General features: G+C 46.8%; 1 protein-coding gene across 6 annotated transcripts in view; it reads right to left on the bottom strand.

Annotated features, from left to right (window-relative positions):
* The window catches only part of WDR59 (WD repeat domain 59), a 50,644-nt gene that overhangs the window by 16,466 nt on the left and 6,898 nt on the right, over positions 1 to 27,280 (bottom strand). For 5 of the 6 annotated variants that reach the window (XR_012625075.1, XR_012625074.1, XM_074839373.1 and 2 more), the window contains exons 4-18: positions 23,614 to 23,699; positions 22,620 to 22,700; positions 20,638 to 20,675; positions 18,585 to 18,673; positions 18,035 to 18,151; positions 16,999 to 17,076; positions 15,825 to 15,981; positions 14,041 to 14,120; positions 11,715 to 11,847; positions 8,461 to 8,585; positions 7,434 to 7,598; positions 6,530 to 6,625; positions 4,982 to 5,138; positions 3,681 to 3,750; positions 3,235 to 3,388 (exon numbers count right to left, since the gene is read on the bottom strand). Coding sequence is in view for 4 of the 6 variants with exons in the window: in XM_074839373.1 (XP_074695474.1) it covers positions 3,235 to 3,388; positions 3,681 to 3,750; positions 4,982 to 5,138; positions 6,530 to 6,625; positions 7,434 to 7,598; positions 8,461 to 8,585; positions 11,715 to 11,847; positions 14,041 to 14,120; positions 15,825 to 15,981; positions 16,999 to 17,076; positions 18,035 to 18,151; positions 18,585 to 18,673; positions 20,638 to 20,675; positions 22,620 to 22,700; positions 23,614 to 23,699 (1,626 nt within the window). In the remaining 2 variants the exon portion in view is untranslated. Of the gene's footprint in view, positions 1 to 3,234; positions 3,389 to 3,680; positions 3,751 to 4,981; positions 5,139 to 6,529; positions 6,626 to 7,433; positions 7,599 to 8,460; positions 8,586 to 11,714; positions 11,848 to 14,040; positions 14,121 to 15,824; positions 15,982 to 16,998; positions 17,077 to 18,034; positions 18,152 to 18,584; positions 18,674 to 20,637; positions 20,676 to 22,619; positions 22,701 to 23,613; positions 23,700 to 27,280 lie in introns of those variants that run through there. The other variant, XM_074839376.1, reaches the window with a different exon arrangement.

Raw genomic sequence — 27,280 nt, 5'->3', positions numbered from 1 at the left:
GCACCATGGCACAGAAATCTGCAGGAAACTAAATAAACACTCCTGCTTACTCAGATATCCCTTTAACATCCAGCATCCTCCAGGACTTAATTCACTGGAACCTGTTGTAACTGTTCACTTTCATTTTAAACAATAAAAGTCACATGTCAGGATATTAGAAGGGATGTAGAGACCCTGCTACTTGGCAGGGCCATGTGGAAATTGTCATTATGGGTTGAGGAACTCATTCAGGTTGAGCGAGCAATCAAATTCACTGATTGGCTATGCAGAATAGCTCCATTACAAGCCCGCAGACGTTTCATTAAGTACTCAACGCAGTATTATAGCAACAATAAATGGAATCTCTCAAAGCACATTACTGTGCCCTCACTTGAAAAAAAAATTCTGTTCTAGTTCTGTACGAGTCAACATCATAAAAACAGTTATTTGCATCGTGTGCAATGTATTTTACACTGATTTCCAGCTGATGATAGGCAGTCAGGACCATCAGCCACACCTTCAGCCTCTACCTTCTCTTGCACCTCACTGCTGGGAGAACCCTGCAGCCAGGGAGGTGAGGCTGGCTGCAGGGCCCCACAGAAAGAGAGAGGAGAAGACTGCAGCCTTGTGCTACTTCCTCCACCAGGCCTCACAAGAAGAGTTAGGTGAAGGAAATTCAGTACAGTAGATATGCAAAACTAAGCTCAGTCCCCCCGCCAAAAGTCCTGCTCTCCTGTAGGCAGCCACTGCTGCCAGCCTACACTCCCACGTGCTCTGAGTGCGAGAGGGCTACAACCTGGTGGGCACCAGGCAAAGCCTGAGGGATGTCCTGAAAGCAGCAGTTTCCAAGCTCTGCCAAATTCCCCGATGGGAAGCGTAAGGACACCGCTGTCACCACCCCTGTGTACAGCTGTCCCTCAGGCAAGGCTGAGCTGTCCCCAGGTCCCCACTGGCATGATGGTCTGACTGGGGGGAGAAACACACAGCCATGGCATCTTCCTTAAGAGACATCCAGGTCTGAAACACTGATGGCATTGCCACGGTACAGATACAGCCTCTCCTTTCTGCTGACTACTATTCTTTAGTGGGTTTTTTTTTGAGAAGTGAAAAAGAGGGAGGAAGAAAGGAGGAGTGTGCATGTGTGAATAAAAAGTGAGAAAGATATATATATATATATGTGTGTATCTCTGTGTGTGTATATATATACACACACATTTAAATGAGCACAGAAAGGCTCAGTGCCAGATTTAGTTGCATTTTGGTTTACTAAGGAGATCTCTGCTGGGCTCAGCAGCTTCCCTGCCTTTATGGGAACATATTTCCTGTCTAGCAATGGGCAAATTCTATTTGTTTGCTAATGGCAGTGATGCCAGTGGTTGCTACATGGGATTTAAATATCTGGTTATCGCTGACAAATTCAGTTTGGGGGCTGAAGTTATATAACAGGAGTGTTTAGCACATAAAATTTCAACTTTTCTTTAATGCAAATATAAAATCCAAGCTTCAGAGCAAGGAGTTAACTAGACTCAGAGTTTGGGCTTTTTAAAATCCTCACAACAAAATGACATAAAAATATGTAGCATTGCTCTAACAGTGGCCTGAAGAATCAGAAAACCTTTGCTGAACAGAGATACAGGTTGTTTTTTGGTTTTTTTTTTTAAACTATTTCATCTGCAAGAACATTCGAGCTAGCTCCCTGCTAGGGCCCTTACACTTCTTCCAGTCCAGCGTGCGAGGAGATAGCTTGGCAGGGGGAAAGGGAACACAGGAATTTTCTCTGGCTTTCAGCAGACGTGGCTACACACATGCTTTGTTCTCTCAATTTTTTTTATCCCATGACAAAAATCTTGTCACGATCAATACAAGGACTGAGGAGACAGGTCATATGAAATTGCACCAAGCTGCTTCCACATGTTATTTTTAGCCTTGTCTGTCATCTCAGAGAGCTGCGTGTCAGAGACAAGCACACTGCAGAGGACAGAGGTAGCTCTTTAAATAAACTCTCCTGCAAAGACTAGAACAGACTGTAATCTTGTATCAGGCGGCACCATTTTCTCTTCTCATCAAAATGAAGTTTGTGTGGGGGAAAAAAAAAAAAAACAGAACGGGGACTCCAAGAGTCTTCTGGGGTCTGTATGAAGGCAAAGCTTGCAATGGGGAGGACTAACTCGCATCATGTTAGCAGGACACAGTCCCAGAGGGCTCAGCAGTCCCGTCCAGGACTACTGGAAAATTAAGACCCTTTCAGTGCCAAGGAAGGATGAAAGCTCAAGGCTCTGACTTTCCTTCTACTCCCAGGATAGGAGTTGCCAAGCTCCACTGCGACAGAGTGCAGATAGCTCTTGGCTTTCCTTGGGGTACCTGGAAGTTCTCCATTGCTGCAGCAGGTTAGTGCCCTCAGCATGGACAGTGGGCAAGCTACTCAAATGTCCCAAATTCTCAGGCCCTCGTGGAAGCTTACCATATTTTTGCAAGTCACTTCATCCCCTGCTGAAGCACAGGGAGTTTGTTTCTCATCAAGCTGCATGGCCCATTACTCCCAAAGCATCTGCTCCATGCAGGCCCTCAGCTGCTTCAGAACTACCCTGTGGTCACCCTACAATTACCAACAGGTCTTCCTCACCCTCTGTGTCCCAGAAGGAAACAATTTCACTCTCCCCTAAAGCCTTGCTTGTAAACAGCAACGACAGCAAGACCTACACCTAAACCAGAAGTATGTGGATTGGAAGATCTTTGGAGAATCATGTAGGAATGATTTTTGTTTAAGAAAAAGTCCAAAGGGACTCATATCCCTGAAAAAGACACCTGTAATAGAAATAACCAAATATACCCCATAATCCAGGAGAGGTGGTCAGTAAACTGCAGGAGAGCCACAACCCTTTTTTGTTTTATACATCAGGGAGTACCAAGAAAAGCAGAGCTGCCTACATGTACTTATCTGGAGTCTACAACTTCTTAAGTGTGAGATTTTAACCCTATGTAATGCAAAGGGAGACAGTGTAATGCACTGAAGGAAGCTGTGATGGCCAGTGTAGAGAGATATCAAAATAAGCAGGTCAAATGCTAGAGAGGATCAGTAAAGAAGTTACTAATAGGAGATAAATCCATGTGACATTTTTACAGAGCTGCCTGTAAAAGGATGCCTTCTTGAGAGGAATATGAAGCTTCTGTTACTAGCAATGCTCAAGCTATATGACAGGAATACAGATCACAAAAGCTGAAGTGTTAGGAAAGGCTTTTTGGTCTGGTATTTACCCTCTCTTTGTAGTAGAAGGAGCTAATGGAGACCTGCTCCTTCTCGCTGCGTGTCGGACTCCCACTGTACAAACGCAGATTGCCTGGAGTCTCCGTGCGGATCTTCATTGGAGTAATGAGGCCGCTATGGTACGCTGATAAAGCTGACAGGGACCTGGAAACAACAGAATACACTTTCAGGAGCTTTCACCCACCAAATTGCCCCGGAGGCTCACACCACCACCTCCACTAATCCAAGCTGCTAGCCATGTTTCAGGTGTGTTGAAGAAAGGGATCTCTGCTGAGGGCCAGTGACGTCAGGGACCAGTCTCTCTGCATCGAGGGCACAGCTAACACAAGAGGTCAGGCACTTTTTGAGGGGCAGTAGCACCAGCGTAGGGTATGATATTCTCCTGCCTTCCTGCCCGTGACAGCTGCACACCTCAAATGTGATGCAGGGTACTCACCTGGGTGTGGGCTCCGTCGGGGACACTGCACGGTGCATGGTCATGGGTCTCGTGAAATACACCAGGTACCCTGAAGAGACAGGACATGGCATAAAGATCACACAAGGAGGAGTAGACTACCCAGAGAAACCTGGTCGTTTAAGGTAGAGTCAAGGGGCTGGGTGCCTATCCGCTACCCTGAGCGTTTTTAGACAAGTAGACAATCTCATTTTCTCAGCCTAAATCTACTCCCTGCAAACCCATTAAAGAGCATGCTTGGTTGAGATGACTGTCTTAAAAGCACCAACTCAAGTGGCTTGCAGATGTTAGAGAAAAGACAGTAAAAGAAAATGAGCAAATACATACTCATGTTTTAACTCTTCACCAGAACTTGTCAAGCATTTTGATAGTCCCAGAAGCAAGTGAGGTGACGTAAAGTAGCTATGCAGAGAAACCACTGCAGGTTGTAGGACTCTTCAAAAGGATAACCCAAGCCATCTGAAGCCAACTCCAAAGCACTCTCTCACAAGCCTTACCCCATTTTTACAGCATCTCAAGTGTCTTCAGCCACCCACTCTTGCAAGAGGTTCAGGACTTAGCAAGGTTTCACTGAGCCTATTCAATGCAATACTACTCTGCTTTACTTTTGCTGGGAATTCAATGAGGTCTGTATGAAAAGCAGCTTTCAAAACATGCAGTCAGGTCTGGAGGAGGCATGCTTGCATCTGAAACAGCTCAGTGAAACTTAACAGCTCGTATTCAGACCTTAACCTGTTTTTTAAGGATGATCTTTGTACTGTACACTCTCCTGGAAACCTGGACGTGGAGAAGTTTCCCAATGACCTTGGGAAAGCTATTTTGGGCAACAGAAAGGGTGCAGAATGAGAAAAGCATGGTTAGTAACAAGAACATGGCTTCAGCAAGGGCTGTGTTCAACCTAAATCACAGTAATTTTGTGAAGACTGAGAGCCAGAATATGTCCAGCAGTTTGATGCTGGTAGGAGAGAACTAGGCAAGGAAAATAGCTATTCCCAGTCTTCTGTAAAAGGTCTGTCAATGCATCTGGCATGCCACAAGCCAAAGGCCTTCCACTAGTCCTTCAATTTCCAAATCCTAAAATCCCACATGCAACACCAACTGCGAACAGTTGCTAACTACTCATTATCTATAAATTTATCACAGCATTGCTACTTTAATACCATTTCTTACTCGTTGCATGGCAGTGACCAAAGCCTCATCCTGTTCAGAGGCAAGTGTTCCCCAAGATATTAAAAGGACCATTCCCCAGGTAGCTGTTGTAACATGTCAGTGATGGGGCTAACCTGCACCACAGAACCTGGCTCCAGAGGTCCGTGGAAATGGGATGTTAGAGTCCTGGTAGGAGCCATAGGCATTGGAGACCCGGGCGAACGTGGGCAAGGGGGGTGTTACGGAGTTTGACAAAGCGTAGGGATTGCTGGACGTGCTGTCCTCTTGGTTCTGAAACAGAAGTTACCCAAGATCACACTCCTGCTGGGCATCACCGCGCCAAGCAGCCTCACGGAAGGTGCTCGTCCTTTGCGCCAAAGCAGATCAAGCACAGAGCACAGCTACTGCTCTGACTGCAAAGGCACTTGCAAGCACATTTACTGTTGAGGAAAGGGCTCCTCTGGCTGCTTGTCCAGAGCTTTCTCTCCCACCACAGCCATGCTGAAATACCAAGCTTAACTTGGGGTGAAATGGTGGGAAACTATACAGAAAATCTGACCTTCAGACTCTGGATGTGACTTCTCAACACAGGGAGCTGAGCTAAACCTGATACCTCAATGAGGTAAATGAGACCAAGTCACCTTAAATACAAATACCACGCGTTTGTGGGGGCTCAGATGCAGGCTGGGAGTCTTGAAATGAGGAAGGCAGGTGGTGTGAAATACTGGGGGACCTCAGGCCTACCCATAGGAATTTTGGAAGAAATCTGCATTTATTTGGATAGAGAGTACTACAGCTTAGGTTTAAAGGAATTCTTCAAAGGCAGCATTGCCTAGCTTGAGTCATCAGATTTCCATACAATGGAGAAAGTTCCCACTCTTACATTACTGCTGAAACCAAACAGAATTAAGCCTTTCCATGTAAAAAAAGCCCTTTATTTGTGATGAATAAACAAAGACTCTTGGAAAAGAAACCTAAGGAGACTCTCCAATCTTTTCCTGAATGCTAAAAACATCCACTCCGGTACACTTCACCCACACACAGACCCAATACCTGGCACTGGGGTGCTGAGTAGGTATCACAGATCTCTCAGCTGAGGGCAGAGTGTGACTTAGATTTATCTGCAGTATCATCCCTAGAAAACCTTAGCACAAGGCTTCAGAAAAAACAGACTTTTACAGCTTTTTTTTTTTTTAAGTGAAGAAAACAAAGATCCTAGAATAGGACTAACAGGATCTTTGACTAGAACTGAGGAGGTAAAGATATCTGTCACTGCCTTTCTGACAAGAATGAATCCATCAGCTCCCTGAGGCCTCTCATCTTCTCTCACAGACGATAACCATGCCCTGGCACTCGGTGAGATATACTCAGAGCTGGGAAGTTACCATGCACCACTAAGATGCTCCAAACCCCAATCATTCCTGCTAACCTGAGTATCAGTGAGCATGCAGAGCTCCCCAAAGCAGCAAACCTTCAGGGCCTGATTTTTAGAAACAAAACACATCTAATCATCTGCTCAGTTTTCTTCAACATTAACCAGAAGTGCTTACACAAATGTAATGGCCAGGCACTGGGGTCTATTTACACATCTAATGAGGCCGGACTCTCACTGCAGAGTCAGAAGTGTGGGCCGTGGGAGAAGACAACAAACTAGGGCAGAAAGCCCACGCAGTTCTCCATACCACAACAGACTCCAGCCAGGAGACCAGCTGACGCAGGCAGGGCTCCAGGCAGCTCTGGTTCCGCTTCACTTTCTGCAGAGAAGTGTCTTTCAATATCTGTAATACATACAAGACACAGCTTGAATCACGGTTACACCCAACACCTTCCCCACATCGTTTTTTGCCTGCAGAGCAGCTAAGATGCCGGGATCCAGAGAGGCCAAAGACATCCCATAATATCCACTGGAGCCACACTGACCCACTGATGTGCTGTCTGCTTTGAGGAACAGCTCTGAGCTTTGATCAGAGCACCTAGATTCAGCACACTCTGAGCCAGGATTTGGGCTGCTCTACTGCTGTAGCCCATACGTTCCATACCAGTTTCTGGCAAACTGGATCAGGTGTTTTTTTCAGGAAGGAGCCCAAATTGATCCATCAACTTGCTGCCGGGGAAGGGATTTCATCAGCAATAGGAATTCCTATACCAGATGATCAAACACCCCATCTGGAATGAGCAGGGCCTGTGTAAGATGTCTCCTCATTTTTAAAACAGTTTGTGGAGGAGAGCAGGAAGCAACATCCCAGCTCAGAAAGAGTATCTTTCTGCAGCTGGATGCTTAGCTGGTCATTTTGTCTATTATGGGGTTGGGGGCAACTGCGTGAGGAGAAGGATGTTAGGGATCCTCAGGCAATACACATCACACTGGAACAGTGAAGAACACATTTAAAAAGCACCAGTGGAGAAAGGCAAATACTAGGTTGCAAGGCCAACAAAAATCTCACCCTAGGAGCTCCACAATGTATCGGTTCAAAGTGACCTGTGGTATGTCTTCGGCTAGGTCAGATGTTTTATTGTGTCAGTAATCCAGACATCAAGTGTCCAGCATCTGTATATTTATAAAGACAGTGTATACTCCCCACACACCTTCAGCAGCTTTGCTTTCATGGAGGCAGTGATCGAGGTTGGGTTGATGAACTGGAAGGACGGTGCAGCATTATTGGGGTACTGGACAGGGAACATCACCAGCATCCTGACTCTGTGGTTGCCGCAGTGCACTGACACCGTACAGCTACGACTCACTGCATCCATCTGTGAGGAAAAGCAATTGCTCTGTAGTTACATCCCCACGGACTTTTAAACTTACAGTGGCTTAAATTCACGCTGAGGGGCTGATTCCTCCGCACACTCCTAAGAGGAAGTCATGCTGTTCTCAAGGGCAGCGAACGCAGCGACAGCAGAAAACCCCAGGCAGATGGGGACGGACTCGGCTCACGCCAGCAGACTGCCAGGCCAGCATCCCAGCATCTGGAGACCACAGCCAGCCCAGGTAGTGCCAGGAACCAGCCACTGCACCCCAGCCCACTTCACCGGGCCGTGGAGAGCTCCAGACCCACGGCAGCAGTAATAGGCACCACCTAAGATCATATGCCACTGTCTCAGAAAAAACACATCAGGGTTCATGCCATGAGCTGTGAAACCACAGGGGTGGGGAAAGGAGGCAGCTGCCTCAAGTCTCCCATCCCACCCCAGCGCTGTGCCTCCAGCCAGCTTCCACACACAGAGGAGAGTTTGGTGTACAAGGGAGATGCCAAAACTGATGGAGAGAGTGCAGGGTAGGGAGAGGCCAGCAGACTGGGTTCAGAAACAGCTGAAAGGAGATCAGCTGCATGTAGTGGAACAAGTCACTTTCCACTCCACAGTCTAGGCAGAGAGGAAAATACCATCCAGCCTTCTTGGGACCAGCCAGTGTACTCACTGTGCTGAGACACTTCCCTCACTCCCAGTGTCTGGGATTACCCTCCTTCCTACTACCCCTGGCCAACAGGATCTCTACAGCTCAGAATAAACCTTGTTTACAGACTGCAGCAAAGAACATTCCCCTCTAAAGGCTCCAATGAGCCAGCCTGCCCACATCCCCTCCTTAACAAGCCAGTAAAAGGAAACTCTCTACCTCAACATTGACATTTCGGATCTGCACGTTGATCAGTGAAAACTCCTGCTGCAGTGTTTGAGGCAGCCCCAGTTGGTCCGTTTTCTTTCCCACCAGGGGGTCATTCAGGAAATCTTCTTTTAAGGCTGACAGGAAAGATGGAGAACAGATTGAGACAAGCTATAATGGACAGACTTCTGGCAGGTGATGCCAGGAGGCAGTCAAGACAGCAGGCCTTCCTCTGCTCTTCTGATGCATGGAGGTATGAGTCTTACCTGGCAAAGACCTGCGAGCTGGAGGGTCTCAGCTGTTGTTTAGAGGCAGGCTTCTGAGCCTTGCTCTTCAAAAAAAACAAACCTGTCTGCACGCAGGTTTCCCAGGAAGGTTACAGAAACTGCCTGTACTCTGTACAGCCATAAATGGTCCGTCTCTACCCATTTGAGACCCCTTCTCCTTCCTACACAGTACTGCCAGAGTCACCAACAGCTGAACTGGAGCCTCTTGGTTCAGCAGGAAAGAACTGCTGCCAGAGCAGTCTCCAGGAGGAGCTCTGGTCTTTGGGACTCACACCCTACCGCTCTTGACTTTCAGGGAATGCTTCCAAAGCATAATAAGGCTTTGGGAGAGAGAAGAGGGTATTTCTGGCCCTAGTAGAAGCTTAATTAATTGGTAGCAGACATTTGCATTTAACGTTGCAAAGCACTCTACTGCTTTAACAGTCTTTGAAGACTCATCTAAATGCTGGGTCTAGCTGTCCAGTTCCAACAGTTTTCAGGAGGACAATGACCCCTGAAGGCCAGAATACATTTAAACAGCCAGGCAAGCACTGCAGGACATGAGGAATCATAGTTAAGATAGCAAACTTGACTGAGTTTCAGAAGAATTGGCCTCTGCCCGTGGTTGTGCCTGGCTTTTGCCTCGTACTTTGTTATGTACCCCCATTAGGGCAGGGGTAGCTCCTTCTGAAGGGTGTTTTGCTGTAGCATTGCTTCCTAAGAAGACCAAATGTATGTTTTGATGATGGTTCCAAGTACACAAGGGAAATCCCAATTATTCAGTTGTCATTCTCATGCTTGAAGTATCACATGGCACAGACTATTCCTAGCAAGCAAATAGATTACAGGAAATGCAAAAAGTTGTTCTTTTACAGGCATTTGCCTAAAAGTTACTGACTTTGCTGTTGGGACAAATATATCTGGTTTTACTGCTGCCTAGTGGGTTGCTGAATTTGGATAGGTAGGATGCTTAGCTGCTCATTCCTGATTGCAATTTTATTATAGTGCTTAGATATACTTCACAAAAGGGAGCTGAAAAGGGGATTAAAAGAAGATCAGTGGCTCTCAGGGAAGATAATAATTTCTAGCTCAAGACACCGCATAGCTTACTGAAAAGCCATCTCTGATGTTCCCAATATGGAATATGGGCAGCACCCTCCCTTTGTCTTCTCCTCCCATTCCCTTCCAATTAGTTTCTAATCCCCCAAAGCCCACATATTTGTCTAGATTCCTGAAGATCCTTTACAGGCAGCAGCCAGTGAGGAGAGCTGTACACAGAAGACACAGCTGGTGGGCTTTCTGATTTATCTTCTGAGCACTGTTCTCTTCAAAGATCCCCCAAAGTGCTTTACTAATATAACACGGAGACTTTGTCTGCAGCTGAAATGCAGCCACCTCCAGGGTGAAACACCAACAGTCCACAATAGCTTTTAGGCTAGAAAGAACTGAAATTCCTACTTAGGGACTTGCTTGTGCATTAATCCTGCAGTCATGATATTTGCAGCAAAATCCACCCTGCTACAGAAGAGCCATTTTCATTCCCTTTGGCTGCAAGGGAAACCCTATCAGTCTGAACCAAAGCCACACTCATGCAGAAATCACATAGGACGTATGAACGTGACCTCATCAGGGACGGTGAAAGAGTTAACTTTCTCCTGTGGAAAAAGAGAGGTCAGGCAGCCAGAATGAGAACACTTAATGCTCTCAACTGGAGCAAGAGAGGCCATGCTTCCCCACACAGTACTGCTCATGGTGAGCACATGTAGCCAGGGCTTTTTCTACCATATTATAAAACCCTCACATAGATGGAGGTGCTGAGGACTTTTTGAAACTTGCTCTGCTGCCACATAGGACGGGTGGCAGAGAGGAACTTCACTGTGATTTGCTGGGCAGGAAACATCCAGTTAGGAAGAGATGCTTTCCCTAAGGGACCTCACAGCTGTCTACTTTATTCAGAGGACAGATATTAGACCACTTCCTCCCTCTCTCTCCAGTTTGTTGGCAAGTCAAAGGGCAAATCAAATCACTTTCCTGTAAGGCCCTCACATAGTGATCCATTGTGGCACCCTGCTACAATACAGAACTGTGAATTTAAACCCAAGCTGACACAAAGGCATGGGAGCTCCCTATTCCTCTTCCTCAGTATTAGATACAGAAATCTCTTTAGATAGCTTTTTCACATGCATATCATTGCCATGGGTCTCAGCTGCTGCAATCTCTTCTATTCTGGTACTTACACTCTTCAAACACTAACACCCTGAATGTTTAACCCGGCCAGAGCCTTAACCACCCAAACCCTCCTTTGCATTCCTTCCTTGATGCTTTCTCTTCCATAAAGCTAAATCAATGCTTTCTGCTAAAGCCTCTGACCCATTCCCATCCACCCATCTGTATTCAGAAGTCGACGACACCATCCCTCCCCCTCTGCTCTGCCAGCCTTCAGCCACCTCTCATCAATACATGAACAAAAATCCACGTGCTCTTTCCACACGACTTCTGGTGGATGGGAGAAGACACCGGCAAACACCTCCATGTTTGATCAGTTCACACAGTGATCCCAGCAGAAGTGTTTAGGTACCAGGTGTGATGTAAGCAGCTTGTGTCAGAGTGCCTTACCATATGCTCCCCTCTTCCGTGGGCTCATCTCTAGGCTTAAACTAACCTACCTTCTTAAGAGACAGAACTTACTTCCCGATTGCCTTATTTTTGGCAGCAAGCCATGACTATGACCTAAAGAGAATGCAATTAAATCATATTAGTGACAAGGAAGAGCTTCATTTTACAGCTAGAATCATTGTGTTAGAGGAGAAAAAACTTGGGAGGACCATCCTGAGAAACCTCTAGTGTTTTCCCTCCTTCCAGATAGGGAATCCATTAACCTTGGAAACTGCACCAGTTTGGACTATGCCTACAAAGTTATTTTCTTATGCCAAGATGCATGTTCTTCCCAACACAAAGACAGCTGATGTTTGAAGTTCCACGGCCCATCGCTTGTCTGACCTTCCTCATCCCCGTGTCCAGAGTTATGCTGGGGCTCCGAATCCTGAGGGTGAAGGGTCTTGTCTGGCTCTGGCAGATGAGAAATCCCATCGATGAGGTCCTCGACTCCATCCAGGATATCGTTAGCGCAGAGCTGAAAAGAAGAAACACACCCACATGCTGCACAACAGAAACCAAGCTGTGGAAAGAGCCACCACTAAACAACTCGTTTCTCCAGGGAGCTGCATTTGCAGCGTAGGTCTGTCCACCCAACAGTCACGACTAAGACCTTAGCATTGTTTCTGTGACAAAGACAGCTGATCTTCCACTTTCCAGCAGCCTCTGCTCTCTCGCCTCAGACACCCTGGCCAAATCTCCCACTCACAAAGCCACTTCATTGACAGGGCCAGTCTAAGTAACAGATGTTTTACTTTAATCAAAACTAAAGCTGATATTACTTTAATTCCTTGAATTAATTTGTCAAAACCAGTTCAATTTTTTAGATCAGGTATAATAGTAGCACACTTTCTGCTTTTGATATTTACACTCCAGTAGGATCTAGAGACCCAGCAACATACTAGGGGCCCTTGTGTTCTAGGTCCTGTATCAAAAAGAGACCATGAAAACTTGTATTTTAAGTTCAGCACAAGAAAACAGGGAAGATGAAGAGAAGAAACAGAGAGGAGAAAGGATAAGGCCACAGTGTAGCAAATCACAGCATTGGTCACCAGCAACATGCCATCGTGTGTGGTTTGAGCCAGACAAAGACAAGGACAAAAGAGTGGGAGCCAGCAGAGGAAGAGTAAAGGCTCTGACATGGATGGACAATTGATTTAAAGACAGGAATGAAATCAAATATTCACAAATATATCAGGCAGGAGTAAAGGGTCATTTTTCACAGAGAAATTTTGTTACAGACCTACAGGACTCCTGCAGGATCTGTGCTGGGACACATTCTTCTCAACTTATTCATTAAAAACCTGGAATAGGAGGTGAATAGCAACATGACCAGATTTGCTGATGCCACCAAGTTTTTTGGGGTAGTGAAAAGAGTGGCTGACTGCAATCAATCACAGAAGGACCTTACAGATGTAACTGTATTAAAATGAAAGATGAACTTCAGGTCAGGTAAATATAAAGAAAAACACATAAAGGAAAAAACAGCAAGTTCAAGCTGACTGAGCGAATAAGATGTAGAGGCCAGACTAATCTGATGTTTTCATGGAATTATGCCCCACAATTTAGAAAACAAACCAAGTACTGAGGATTCTTTGGAAAGAACAAAGTTCAGATCCCCATCCCAAAAAGTATGTAGTAGAACTAAAAAAACTGTCATGAAAGGCAAAAGGACAATCAAAGTTCTTGTACAAAGGATGAAGTAAATCAAGATCTTTTGATTTGAAAAAGGAGGCAGCTGAGGAGGGATACACTGGAGGCCTACAGAATCATCAGTAGCACAGACAAGATGGCTGCTCATTTAATCTTCAATGTAATGAAACTAGCAGGTTGCAAAATAAACAAATGAAAGGAGCTGTTTTTTTCACACAACATGCAGAAAAGCCATGAAACTCCTTGTTGATAGGATGTTTAAGATGACAAAACTTTGCACAGGTCCAAGAAAAGACAGAACAAGTCTATGGAAGTGAAACTCATCAAGCTCTGTCAAATACAAAGATGGCAGACTCACTGAGCCTCTAAGCTGCAAATTGCAGGAGGCTGGCAGGGCACGTGAGAGAAACATCACTGCATACTTGCCTCATTCTTATCCCCTTCCAAGACATCCACGGCTGAAAATGAGACAAGGCAATATGGGCCATCGTGGCCATAGGAACCTCTGGTCTGACCCAGCACAGCTGTTCTAGTAATTGCATCAGCAATTTGTAACTGCTGCCAGACAGCGGAACAACAGGATTCACACTGCCTGCACCAGGCTAAGAGGCAGCGGAAGCAAGGGGAGGAAGTGGAGGGCACAATCCCTGCATCTACCCGATACCTAGAATGCCAGGAAAGGTCACGCAGTCTTGCAGCCATGGAGGTGGCACCTTCAGGCAATGCAGGCAGTAACTGCTCTCCACTTTCCCCAAAAGACTTCTACGCTTACAGTTATACAACAGAGTGGCCGTGCACTTCCACAGAAGGTTTTGAGGCACAGATGCAGAGAGGCCTCACCACAGGTCTTCCTGGGGATGTTTCTGGGCTGGTGAGGAAGAGGAAAGTGAAGTGGCAGCTGGTTGCTGTGTCTGCAGCTCTAGGATATCAGAGGAGGGACTGGGAGTGCAAGGAAAGGGAGGTGAATCCAGCCTGTAAGAAAACTGTCCACAGTTCAAGAGCAAAAGTGTTTACGTACCCTCTGCAGCTGAGAGTCAATCCGCCACATCCGCAGGGTCTGATCACGGGACCACGTAACCAGCTGGTAGTCTTTAGAACCTAAAAAGGACAGAAACAACTTATAGACCCAGCTGAGAACAGAGACTATCTCAGTCCTGTGTTTTGTGTAAACAGATTCAGGCAAGCCAGCAGGGAGATCCAATGGATAAAGCACTAAACTGAAAGGCAGAGAGAGTCCTTTTCTGCTTTGAACTGACCTAGGCACATCAGGCTTTACACCTCCCTGAACCCCGGTTACCACACCTCTAAATGGGGTATAATTTACAGGCAAAAAAGCACAAAGTATAATGAATGTGGTGCAAGTTTTCCAAGCAGGAGTGAACAAGTTCTACTACCATACTTATTTAAACAGAAGAAATAATATAGTTGAGAAACAGATTTATTTTTATGATAAACGTAAAGTCAAAATATCTTTTAGTTCATCGTATCTGTTTCAAGATGCGGATGTTTTACAACATTTCTAAGCTAAGAGAAGTTGGTTCTGCCCTTTTTCCCTCTGAAAGACTTGGATGATGTCAAGACAAGTTCAGGTTGTAATGAAATACATCTAGCCACATACTATCTATTAACAGATAACAGTACACAGACTTATTTATGCCCACATTTAGGCCTTGTGATACAGTTTGAGTTTCCCTTGTCAAACAGCTGCTCCACTTAAGAATATGCTGCTGCACAGCTGCTTCCTACACCCCTCTGCTGAGGCATAGGGGCTGTCTAAATACAGCACAGCAGACTCTGTGGAAGGAGATTTGTGCTATCTTGGTTGTCTCTGCGTTGAAGCAGACTTGGAATGCTTGTGTGATTGATTTATGTTGCTCGAGACAAGCACGACTTCCAGCCTCAGATATTAACTCAGCTAAGACAACACAACTGTGGTTCAAGTCTGCTTGAATGTTCATTCACAGGCTGTCTTAGACTGCACCTCCAGATCCTAACATGGTTCTATATCACTCTCCTCTTTTTGAGAGGAAAAGCAAGGTAGAGAAAAAAGTGACTTCACTGAATTACCCCAGCAGCTGGTGGCACGGGGTTGGACCAGAACTTTTACACAGCACTGCAAAGCCATACCACAAATGACACCAAAGCCAGACATGCTTGTTCTGTCGATGGCAGCTGAGGTGCTGGAAACAAAGCTGTGCTGTGTGGTTATCCAGCCTCTAATATGGAATCTCCTATATTTAGCTGCCTACACTGGAAAATTTAGTCAGGACTGAACTCTTAACAGCAGCCTCTCTATCCCACGCTCTTCCTTCCCTGCCTTTGTCAGCACACAGATAAGGTGGGTTCACTGGGTCTGTGGTCTGAGATATGCTGGAGGCTGCTGGTCCAGGCAGTGGTGTGAGGGGTTAACTGGTTAGCCTGCAGCTCTGAGCAGGGGCAGGGTGCCTGCACTCGTGCACCCATCTAATAGTTTGCACAATTTATTTGAAAGATCCATTTAAAAATAGACTCACAGGACAGTGGAAGCAAATAAGAGTCACCACTGACCCACTCAGCATTTGGTAGATTTGCTTTGTTAGCATGGACACAACAGGGCAATGCTTATGTGGGCACTGCCATAAAGCAAGTAGAAAACAGCTGTAGCTTGAGGGGGGGCAGGAAGGTGGGTAAGAGCTACTCCAAGGAAAGACAAGAGTCAAAGGGCGATAGCATAAGCATTGCAGCCAGGAGCCAGGCCTCCACACCCCTGGATAGCTGATGGCCACAGGACAGGGGAAAGAGCACATCCAGCCCTGAACTCACCTTCTTTCTGCTTCCTCCACTGAAACTCCAGCACCACATCATCATGTCCCACGAAAGTGTGAACAGGCGTGTTCAAGTCAAAGACATTCCAGAGAAGGAGACTGTTCTCCCGACGGAGTTGGGGGACCATCACTGTCACCAGTCCGTTGCTGAAAGGCTTGAGAAACACACACCCTTCCTGTTAGCCTTGGGGAGTTACGCTCCCATGCTGCTGTTATCATACTCTAATTTTTCCCTTTTCCCACCAACAAGAACGCGTGGGTTTTAAAGGAGCTCAGCACAAAACAGAATCAGGCCTAGGGGTCCAAGGCAATTGCTGTGCAAAAACACTGTCTTACAAGGGATAAGATGTAGTACACTGAGATATTCAATGCAGCTCACTTATGATTAGTAATTTCTTTCTGCTGCTGCCTCACTTTTCAGCTGTGAGGCTGGAGGGATTTCGCCACTGACTTTTCACATAGGATCCTTACTGCAATTTGCCTGGAGCTGCAAGAACTGCTACCTGGGGACTGAGCCCCAGCAGCTGCTCGGGGTCACAACGCTCAAAGGAACACTGGAACCCAGTCCTACACTCCCCACCACGAGAACAGGGGAAGGGGATCAAACATGCAAGGCACAGCACTGGCTCCAGGCCACATTCAGATGTCTGGGGAAGAGAACCGATATGGCTGATGTTAAGAGCCTTTGCTAAACATGGCTGGGTGCTTGCTCTATAAAAGGCAACAGTTCTTGGATTTGATATGCTGTAAGTGCCCACGGTGGCACACTTGGAAACCTTGCGAGTAGAGGAAGCACTCAGAGAGGGAAGACGACTGCTGCACTGCTCTGTGCAACAGGTACCTGAGTGGAAAAACAGGACAGTGAGAGCAGCAGCCACTTTCTGAGCCTCCTGCTCCCAGAGCCAACCACCTGCCCCTGGGTTTTCACCCCCCAGGAGGATGATGCCCAAGACTGGGATCCCACACTGCTCGTCATTCCTTCTCCTGAATGCCCCTCACTGTGGGTGTTGCTTTTCTAGGCCTTTTAAGCACCAAGAGGGATTTTTAAAATCAACTTATATGTCCAGCAGTAGAACTGGTGAGAAGCCCTTCATCAGTTCTTCTTTATTTAATGTCCCTTTGTGTATTTGCTCTCACAGCACAAGTGGGGCTGGTGGGAGTTTCTCACTCACTGTGTATCTTGCCTTCCAGACAGGAACCTGGCAGGGAAGGATATTGAGGTATTTCCGAGGCTGACGGTAATCCCAGAACTTCAAAAAAAACCCAAAAAAGACAAGCAAAGGCAGGAGTCAGCTGGCTATACTTTCAGGCTGCAGTTTTCCATGTGGCTTGCAGATATAACAGAGCAAAAAACATGCCAGGGTGCCCACAGCATCATTAGTAATCCCATTCATTAGCAGCAGAGATGGCCCCAAAGGACAAATATCAAGCTATCAGCATCTGGCAGCATCCCTCAGACAACGAGTGACTTGGGGTCATATTCACAGTGATCATAGCTTGAGTAATTAGAGCAGGGAGACAGGCAGCGTGCTTGGGCTTTCAGAGCTACAAGGTACCCTGCAGGCTCCCAGCCAATGTGCCAGTCCAGACTGGAGGCAGGCCCACCCTGCTGTTACTGCTAATTTTGTAATGAAGAATCTAACCTTTTGCTTTGCTAGAATACACATCAATTGCATTTGCCTCAGAGCTTAGCTAAATGTGAATGAGCTCCATTTGGCTCACATACAAAGCACACTATTTCCCCCCAGGTAAAAGGCCCTGCATAGCAATGCTTGCAGGCAGTCTCTTATCGATAACCCAATTTGACATGAGTTTGGGAACCCCAGGGGCTGGACTATGTCTCCCCCCAGGTTGCTGTAATCAGCCCGAGACTGGCAACACCGCATTTTGGGGAGAAGGCTCTTCTAGCATGTGCTCTTCTGGCAGCTCCCTTCTGGCAAGCAACAGGCAGAGGCGGTTGTTTTCAGCATCAGTACTGCCCAAACCACCACAGATATGTGGTAAACATATGTGCACCCATCCTGCAATGATTTCTCTGCCTGTTCTGTAAGCGCACCCCTGGCTCAACACAGGCTGCCAGAAAGCAAAAAAATAAGGATCCAGGCCTTGCCAATAGCAAGCACTCCCCAAGACTTCAGCAGCAGTAGAAGGGGACCTGCTCCACCATCCTGACATCTCCCAAGCAGAAGTCCTAGAAGCGACACTTACCCTGACAGAGTTGTCCTGGCTGGAAGTGGCCAGTGTATACTCATTGTCAGGATGCCAATCCAGACCGTGGATTTTAGAGAGATGAGCTGCCAAGTACTCTACTGCAGTGCTGGGTTTCTGCAAGGAGAGACATTTTCCTTCTCAGCACAGGACTCCTGAAATTTGGTCTAGTGGGACACTTTAACAAAGGCAAGGTCTCCAGCTGGGGAAAGGCAAATAGCTCAGCAAAAGTAGTTGAAGAAAAGGTCCTGTGAAGGTGTGGCAAATTCCAGTCATCAAGTGCAGCCCTGAACAACTTTATACTCAGTAAAACAGTGAAGTACTATGAGAGAAAAAGCAAAATCTTAGTGGGCAGTTTCTGGGGAAGGCAGCTATCTACCTGCTCTCTTCAGGCTCGTGGGCTCCCAGTTCCTTCTAGTTTAAATCAACCCACAAGAGAGATTTGGGATAAAGTAGTACATTCTTCTCAGTATTTATCTGTGACCAGACGGATGTCTGTATTGAGTAGGTGGGAATATGCACCAACTGCTCAAAAAAACCCTCAGCTTACCCTTTTGTCCCATATTCGGACATCCCCATCATGGCTTGTTGCTAAACAGTTGGCATTTTTCTTGTTCCATTTCACCTGGGAAGCTCCAGCTGCAGCACAAACAGAGCAGGTCAAAGCAAGTAATTAAAAAGTAAATGGCACAGCAGACCCCTGACCTGGGCTTAGAGCTGCTCTTCTTAGCACAGGAAAGGCAGTTCAGAGGAAGGATATCCCACAAGTCAGCGTGAAGGATGGCATGAAAAGGATTAACTCCTAATTCCTCAGCATAGTGTTTGTGTCCTCAGGACTGCAAAGCAAGAGTGTTCCACTTACATGCCTAGAGACCCGCATCACAATTTCTAGCGATGGGTTGTACCCAATTAAAATACTCGTGTCCCTTAGCTCAGATGGAGCAACTTCCTCCAGACAAAACTGCAGGTTCATCACCTCCCTCTGAAATCCCTTCTGTTTGCACTCTAGCTGCTTAAGGATTGATTCATTTGTCTCCCCAACACCCTCTATACTATCTGATGCTATACAGGGAACCGGTGTTATTGAGCTATTATTAAAATACAGGTGTAGGAGAAAGCTGCAGTGCAGGGGAACCTTGTGCCTGGCCAGCTGGAGGTAGACTCACTGGGTGGACCAGAAAGCCCAACTGTCAAAATACACCACAAAAGTCAAAGACATCAATGGTGTTGTAAAGAAACTGGATGATGGTCCAGATATGATTATATATGATATCACAAGGGACTCAGTCAAGTGCCTAAAATCAGAAGATGGGTGGTTATGTCTAATAAGAAGCAAAACGCAGCTTTGGTTGATGTGACTTGTTCAGATACTGTAAGAGAAACACACATTTTGTTCATGTTCAGAATAACTGGCAGTATTTTCAAAACATTTTAAGCTATCAGAAAGGTGATGTCCATGAGAAAGCTAAACAGATGTCAGCCTGCTACTATGCCCCACCTTCACTACCCACCTCCTGCTGCACGGTGAACAGATTCATCGTGGCAACCCAGCAAAAAGCTAGTGGGGAAAAAAAGGCTGCAAACAGGTTGCCAGTTGATTGAGTTGATTCACTCACTGAGGGGTGCACAAACATCTGGACCAGCTCTAAACAGAATCGGGCATGGGAGGTGGTTGCTGGGCTGGCTCAGCTGACCTGTGAAACCTCACCCCAGGCACCAGAACCAAACACTGCTTCTCTCTGCTTCAGTAAGGTTTTTGCATCGCTGTGATGGAGAGGTTTGCTGGCTGAGAGGGAAGGGGGAGCCACTGCAGATGTGTAGTCTAAGGAGATCTAAGCAGCAGAGCATAAGAGTTATGTGCTACGAGAATTGCTGTAATACTGGGGACAGTAACTCAGGAAAAGGACGTTTTGCTCATCATCTGTACTTTGCCCAGTTCCAACAGGCAGCCAGGGAGGACTGACACACAGCACCTGCCAGCAGGCACTATTACAAGCGGCTGGACAGTCGTGCTGCCAACAGCCGTGACAAGTGCCTTTCCAGAGCAAGTGCTGTCCAAGGAGACCACCTTGGTGTCACCACTGCAGCTCCCTGCATGTTGAAGGCACCCCAGGGGAAGCAGAGGCAGGCAGTTAATGTACCCAGCCCCTCAGTAAGTAAGGGGGCAGGCTGGCAGGCGGCAGCATGCAACACCGCTGCCTGGGGTGCGATTTAGTTTCTCAGCTGCTTTAATCAAACATAAAAGGACATGGAGAAATTGCAGACAGGCAACACGGGACAAACAGTGCAGCACGGTGGATAAGCAGGGAAGAAGCCATGTCTAAAGGCACAAATGTGACTGTCTACCAATTTCAGGACAGCCAGTCCAAGTACCAGCACTGCCCTCCATGCCTGGGAACCTCCACGGGCTCCACATCCCCTCTGAACTCTGCAAAAGGAGCTGTGAATTAGAGCCTCTTGGGCTGCTCCTACACGGGACAATCACTTCTGTACTCTGCCATGTTTATCCTTGGAGCATGAAGGGAGGGAGAAATACCAGCAGGGACATATGATGCTAAATGTAGGCATTAAACAAGCCTAAATCCCACACACGCCATACTTACCAACTGCAGAGAGGGAGACTGTAGGCTTCCTGGTGTCTCTGAAACACAAGAAGGCTAATGTGAGCACCCATGGCATAGCCCAGCAGGTCCAGACTCCCCAGTGAGCTCCCTGCTATTCCAGGACTAATTTTATTGCTGCCTCTTGGGAGCTAACGTGCCTTCTTATTAACCAAATACACCACGTTAAATGGAAGAAAGAAAGAGGTGACCAGCTGGAGGACAACAGCCATCCTGTCTTGCCACCACATACAGCAGCAAGTTTAGGACATAGAATGGAGTTGGAGGGGCCTAGAAGAAGGACAAACACGTGCCAAGTGTGGCATGCTACAACTGGGCAGGCAAGGCAACTGGCTTACAAAGTGTTGCTGCAGGAAGCAACAAAACAGCCTTTCCCAGGAGGATTAAAAGGAACAAACAGAGCTGTGGAAAAACTTGACAAAAGCCACTGATGTGTTTGTCAAGCCTCTGCAGACCCTGATTCAAGGCAGATGGAGCAGTGACTTCAGAGTAAAGATTTCATGTCTAGCATATAACATCAAAATTAGTAGGAAATAAGCCCAGCTGTGTGCAGACTCTACAGACCACATTCTGTGGTGGCAGAAGCCAGTGTGGCACCATGACAACTCCTAGCAGCCAGGACATGGATCAAGGCAATAATCCACTCCTTAACCTTGTTCCTCAGGAATTCACCTGCCCTTTCACGAAAAATGCCAGTGAAAATAAGGAATATTGTCTTCAGCTTTCTGTGTTTGCTGAAAAGCAGAACATTTTCTGTAATGGACTGCACCTCTCCCTCTAAGAATTTCTGTCTAATCAAAAAGTTATTTTGTATGAAAAATTAAGTGGGGAATTTCCAGCTGCCCTTACCGCAGGGCTACCTCCCTAGGGTGTCATTAGAGACAGCCGCTTCAGCAGGATGTTCATTTGCTGGAGGCCAACAGCCCCAGGACCTCACTGCTCCAGCGAGCTCAGAGACTTTACCAGCACAAGTGGGATGTGGAGGCTAGTCAGAGACTGCCTAAGCAAGCACTTCTGGAGAAGTGATACACACAGACACAAAATGATGGAAAGGCACAACAGAGTTAAAGCAGGGCTTCTGATAACAACCTTCAGAGAACTCTATTTTTTGCTCAGCGCTAAGATAGTATCGCAGGAAAACGCAACCAGCAGTTATTGTCTCTCTATGTCTTTTAATTACACATTAATAATATATTGCCATTCTCAAGCACCATTTAACCAAGGATATAAGTGCTCCGTAGGAGCTAAACAAGCCTTAGGGTAGCCTGGTGCAGTGGGGTTATGTAATTATCCTCCTATTATAACTGAGCAAGGGAGGCAGAGAGGAACAAAGTGACTTGCCAGGGGTCATAGAGTTGCTGTACAGCCAGCAAGAGAACCCAGCAGTCCCTGTGCCAGCTCCTTGCTTCTCAGGTGTAAAATATAGGGTTTTAATATTGGTGGTTTTGGAAAGATCCGTTACCCTGAAATTACTCATGATAGAAAGCACCAGGAAGCAAGGGAAGGCACAAACAGGAAAAGGTTCCTGAACACCACTACCAGTCTTTCCACTGAGAGAGAGCCAGCACCAATCACGGAATTTAGTGGAAAATGGCTGCAGGATCACGAAACAGTGCTCATTCACTCAGCTAAAAAACCCAAGAGGCTGAGGATTGTCCTTGGGTTCCAGGAAAAGCTCTTGAGGAAAGATGTGAAATGAGTAGTGAGTGAAGCCAGTCAGTATTTTTTTATGATCAGGAATTCAACTGTGGCTTAACCATACCACTCTACTGGCCTTCATGGACTCTGAACTGGCTTGAAAATGGGGAACAGAAGCCATCTTTGAGATTAGGGGAAGCAGACAAAGCCCCTGCAAGCACAGCTGAAGAGCAGCACCCATCAGGGCATGCTTTGCCATGCAAGCTGCCAATTATGCAAAGAGGTCCAGTGATTTCCCTGCAGTGCAGAAACATACTGATTCTTACTTGATGTCCCAGATGTAGATGTATGTGTCCACAGAACTGGTGACCAGCAGGTCTGGCTCAAACACTGCCCAGTCCAAGTCACTGCAAATGCAAAATCATAGTAGGTCAGAGAAAAGCACACGCAGTTTGCATCAACTTCTCATAAGCCCTCAGTACATTTCTCCAACAAATTCATGGCCAGTCCATGACATCTACTGAAACTTTTTAAGTAAAAAGCAAGATCTTAATCATTTCTCTAAGTAAATTCCAAGAAGCAACGAATTGTTTCTAAGTAAATTCCAGTGAAGCATCCTCCTAGCCCTGAACTTTACAGCTATTGTGTGTGTGCTCTCTCCTCCACAGTAAAAGGGACACTTGTCTCAGCAAGTTCTCAGTCACCCCGCATTCTTGGCATCAACCCCTCACTCTGGGATGCCTTCCCGTTGGGCTCACCAGGTGCACCTGGGCCACAAACAGCCTCCAGTCAGTCATTTCAAGGGTTGCGATTACTTTCCACATTCAGGAGCTGGAGTAAAAACAGTTCTTCAGTTGTATTTCCAGTCCAGCACTACAATACACCCCTAGAACCAGAGGCAGAAATCTCCCCTGCACCACCACAACACACTGTGAACTTGATCTTTGGGATTACCTGCTTTAATTAAGCTGCTATCACAAACACACACGGCTGGAATTCAATTTAACAAACATGCTGCTATCTGTTTCCCAGATGACAGTTGCTGTTCAGTACAAGCACAGCAGCCTAAGGCAATGACACTCTGAGCCATCAAAGGCTAATTTGATATACTGGGGGAGCCACGAGAGGGTGAGCCGCTTCACATCTGATGTCATCTCCACATGGGAAGGCAGGACAGAGGGTCAGACAGTATGGTCCAGAAAAGTAAGCAAAAACAGGCTCAGAGCAGAGCCTGAGTGGGGCCAGGACCAAAACATTCAGCTTTTAGGAAACAAACCATTGTTTTCCACCCAGCAGTGGGCAGCATCACTTCTTCCTCACCTGATCACACGCGTGTGTCCTTGCAGTGATGTGCAAACTTCACCATTACCTTCCTTCCACTTATACAGGTCAACTCGCTGATTGCTCTGAAATTAGATGGAAGAAAGGAGACAGTGTCAGGCAAACAGGGTAGGACAGGAAGATGTGTGTTAGGACCAGGTTCCCTTCACTGTGAACAACCTCAGTTACCAATGAGTCACACTGTGATTAGCAAAGTCCTTGCCCAAAGCAGGAGAGCAATGATGACCCTACAGGCTGCAAGGACTCTCAAAAGCTTACACTTTAATTACACCCACTTAAAATCAGAGATAAACAAGCATGGGAGGAAAAAAGGCACATTGCAAAATGTTTCCATGAAATGATGCTCTTGGAGCTTTTATTTCCTAACAACATGCTGTAACTGCAGGCAAAAGGCAGCCAAATTCTCTCCGCAGGAATACCCTGCCAGTCTGTTCAGATTCATAACTGGAGTTTTCAGTGAGGGGGATGATGGATCACCACTGGTCCTCCTCAACTCTCCCTCGATTCCCTTCTGGGATAATCAGGCCCATTGCCAAACACAAACAATACAGTCTAATGGTGTCAAGGTCACCTCCTCAAGGGTACTTCCATCCTTGCCAGTCCAGGAGAAAAGCCTTAAGTGCTTATCACTAACTGTAAACCACAGGAGCAAAGCAGATGAATCAATGACAACATTATTTAGGGCCTCTTCACTCATTCCAGGAATAAATCCTCCCTCAAATACAGCCACACACAAAGTTACTTGAAACTAGTTATTGTGCTTTAAGCTCACGTTCTGCCTCAATCAAGGTTCACTTCAGCCCAGGCCGACTCTAATCTTTCTGGGGCAGGAATTGCCTTTTTGGGTGCATATACAGCACCGAGCACAGTGGGTCTTGGGCCATGAATGGAAATTCACGTTGATTTTGCAAAAACAGAAATAACATGACTTCAAAAATTTATTTCATTAGCCTCTTGTTTTCAAACTTACAGGTAGATGAGGGAAAAGAGAATAAAGACTTATTTTACAATTTTTATGACAGGTTTTTGTGGTGGTGTTTTTGTTTGTTTGGTTTTTTTTTTATCCCAAAGCTGCTTCATAAGAATTTAAACTTGCAGGCAGATGAAGCACTGCAGCCTTCCCTGAAATGGAAGGTCTCCTCCCAGCTCAGCAATAATATATGGCATTTCTCTAATAGCTCACAGCAGGGCTGCACAAGAGCTCGGGGCAAGGAAAACTCTTTGCATGTTTCTCATTGACAAAAAGATTTAAGGGGGTAGAGTGAAATTAGCCAACGGGATTTGTCCAGGACTCCAGAGTTGATGCTACAAGATAAGGATCACCAGAAGTTTCTCAGACTCTTAGTGGGGCATCTCACATGGAATGTGTTGCCCAGGTGTGGGAGAACGACAGCTCCTCCCAGCACGATCTTCCAAAAAAACATGCTGCTTGTGATAAGTATGAGTATATGCTTCCAACAATTTCATCACCCTCTTGTTCAAGCATTTGTGGCCACACAAAAGAAGTAACAAGGATCTAGGATGGAAAACAATGGCATTTCTGAAACAACAGCTTAGGAGTCCTCAGAAATATGCCTGAGCCAGAGGGCAGACACAGCCAAGCACAGCAAGAGGACGTGTTTCAGCTCTTCTGGAAAGAAGCTAAAAAAATAAGAAGCCCTTAACCAAACACAAGGACAGACTTGCCCTCTGCCTGCACTGCTTCTGATTACTGGCACTGCAAACGGGGTGAAGCTGCTGGCAAACAGGATGGCAGCGTTTTTACACTCCCTTTCCATCCACCGGGATGCAGAGGGACAGGACCCTCAGGGCTGCCTACAACACTTGCATGGTATACCTGAACAAATGATGACCTCAGCAGTGGACTTACAGGGGACTGACAGCCAGCTTTAGTCCAGAAGTAGCAAATCTCATCTTCACAGTGCTGAATCCAAGCTGATTTAGCCTTCCAAATGCATCTTTGCCCCCTTAGGTATCGCCCTCAAACACATCCACACTGCCTCCAGACCTGACCTGGGATACACAGACCTGAGCACACACTGTACATCTGCTTTCCACTTCTAAAAAAAGACAAATTAAATTCTAGTCTGTCATGGTTTGAGCTCAGAGGACAACTGAGCACCATGCAGCTGCTCATTCCCTCCTTCCCCCTCAGGACTGGGAAGGAGAAAATAAAGCAAAAGGCTCAGGAATCACGATAAGGACAGGGACAGATGACTCACCCATTACGGTCATGGGCAAAAGACAGGTTCATTAGGGGAAGAAAAAGAACATCAATTTAATTCAAACACCACTGCCACCAACACTTAACAGAGTAGGACAGTGAGAAGTATAACCATATCTCAAAAACACTTTTCACTCACCCCTCCCTTCTTCCTGGGCTCAGCTTTGCTTCTGATATCTCTACCTCCTCCCCACAGCGGCGCAGGGGCAGGGGACAGAGTTATGGTCAGTCCTGCTGCTTCTTTCTCCTCAGTGGAGGGCAGGGGAGAACGGATCACACAGGGACTCCTCGCATTCTTCCCCTGCTCCAGCGTGATTCCCCTCTCATGGGAGACGGTCATTCACAAACTTTCTCTGACATGAGTCCTTCCCACAGGCTGCAGATCTTCCTGAGCTCTCCGCCATGCGTCCCCCCACATGTTGCAATCCTCCCAGCACTGAACTACAACAGCAGGGGCTTCTTCCCCCAGAGTCCCGGCCTTCAGGCGCAGTCACCTGCTCTGGAGTGGGATCCTCCATGGGCTGCAGGTCAGCATCTGCTCCTCTGGTGACCCCCGTGGGTGGCAGGGGGGCAGCCCTGCCATCTCACCACAGAATACTCTGCACTGGTGCACCTTCCCCACCTCTCCTTCCTTCCACCGACCTTGGTGTTTGCACAGATGTTCTCCTCGCAACTCAAACTCCTCCTCCCAGGTTTCCCTTCTTAAATATATTATCGCAGAAGGACAGCCACCGTCACTAATTGGCTCGGCCTTGGCCGGAGACAGGTCCAACTTGGAGCTGGGGGGAGCTTTGTGAAGCTTCTCACAGGGGCCACCACTGTAGCCCCCTCCCCTGCTACCAAGCCCCCTCCCCACTCATTCAAACCCAGCACATTGTCCTAGGACGGGGCTGTAACGCATCAGCACCAAAATGCCAGCTAACTGTGAGATGGCTGGAAAAGAGGTGTTTCTGACTCAAACTGGAAACACTGCCTGATCTCATGTTGGGGATTCCTCACCTGATGTGCACGAGCAACTATGTCTAAATCACCAGAGCATCTCAGCATCTTAATTTATACACAAGAGCAGCAAGGTTTGGTGTCAGCTACACCTAGTTTCTGTCTGGAACAAGAGTTTCTTGTGTCTGCTCAGGGCAGCGAGAGACAGGAGTGCTCAGATGGGCAAGATGGGCATAGCTCCCCATTGCAGCAGGGTCCTGCTCAGATCAGCATTAACCAACCACTGGATGTTGCCTTTAGAACGTGTCTGAAGTTTGCCTGCTCTACTCACAGCCTACACAGCCTGTTTCTTACTTGGTTTTGATTTTCACAGACTGTATCCAGAAGTGGCACTGAAGGACACCCTTTTGCAAGTTTTACTAACTCTCCACTCAGAAGCAGAGTGCTGCTGAAGGCACCTTTGAGATGTCAGTCATGTGCCAG

This window comes from Strix aluco, chromosome 14, assembly GCF_031877795.1.
Source record: "Strix aluco isolate bStrAlu1 chromosome 14, bStrAlu1.hap1, whole genome shotgun sequence".
Classification (NCBI taxonomy): domain Eukaryota; kingdom Metazoa; phylum Chordata; class Aves; order Strigiformes; family Strigidae; genus Strix; species Strix aluco.
The sequence above is the reverse complement of the archived record's forward strand: the minus strand, read 5'-3'. Positions and strand labels throughout refer to the sequence as shown.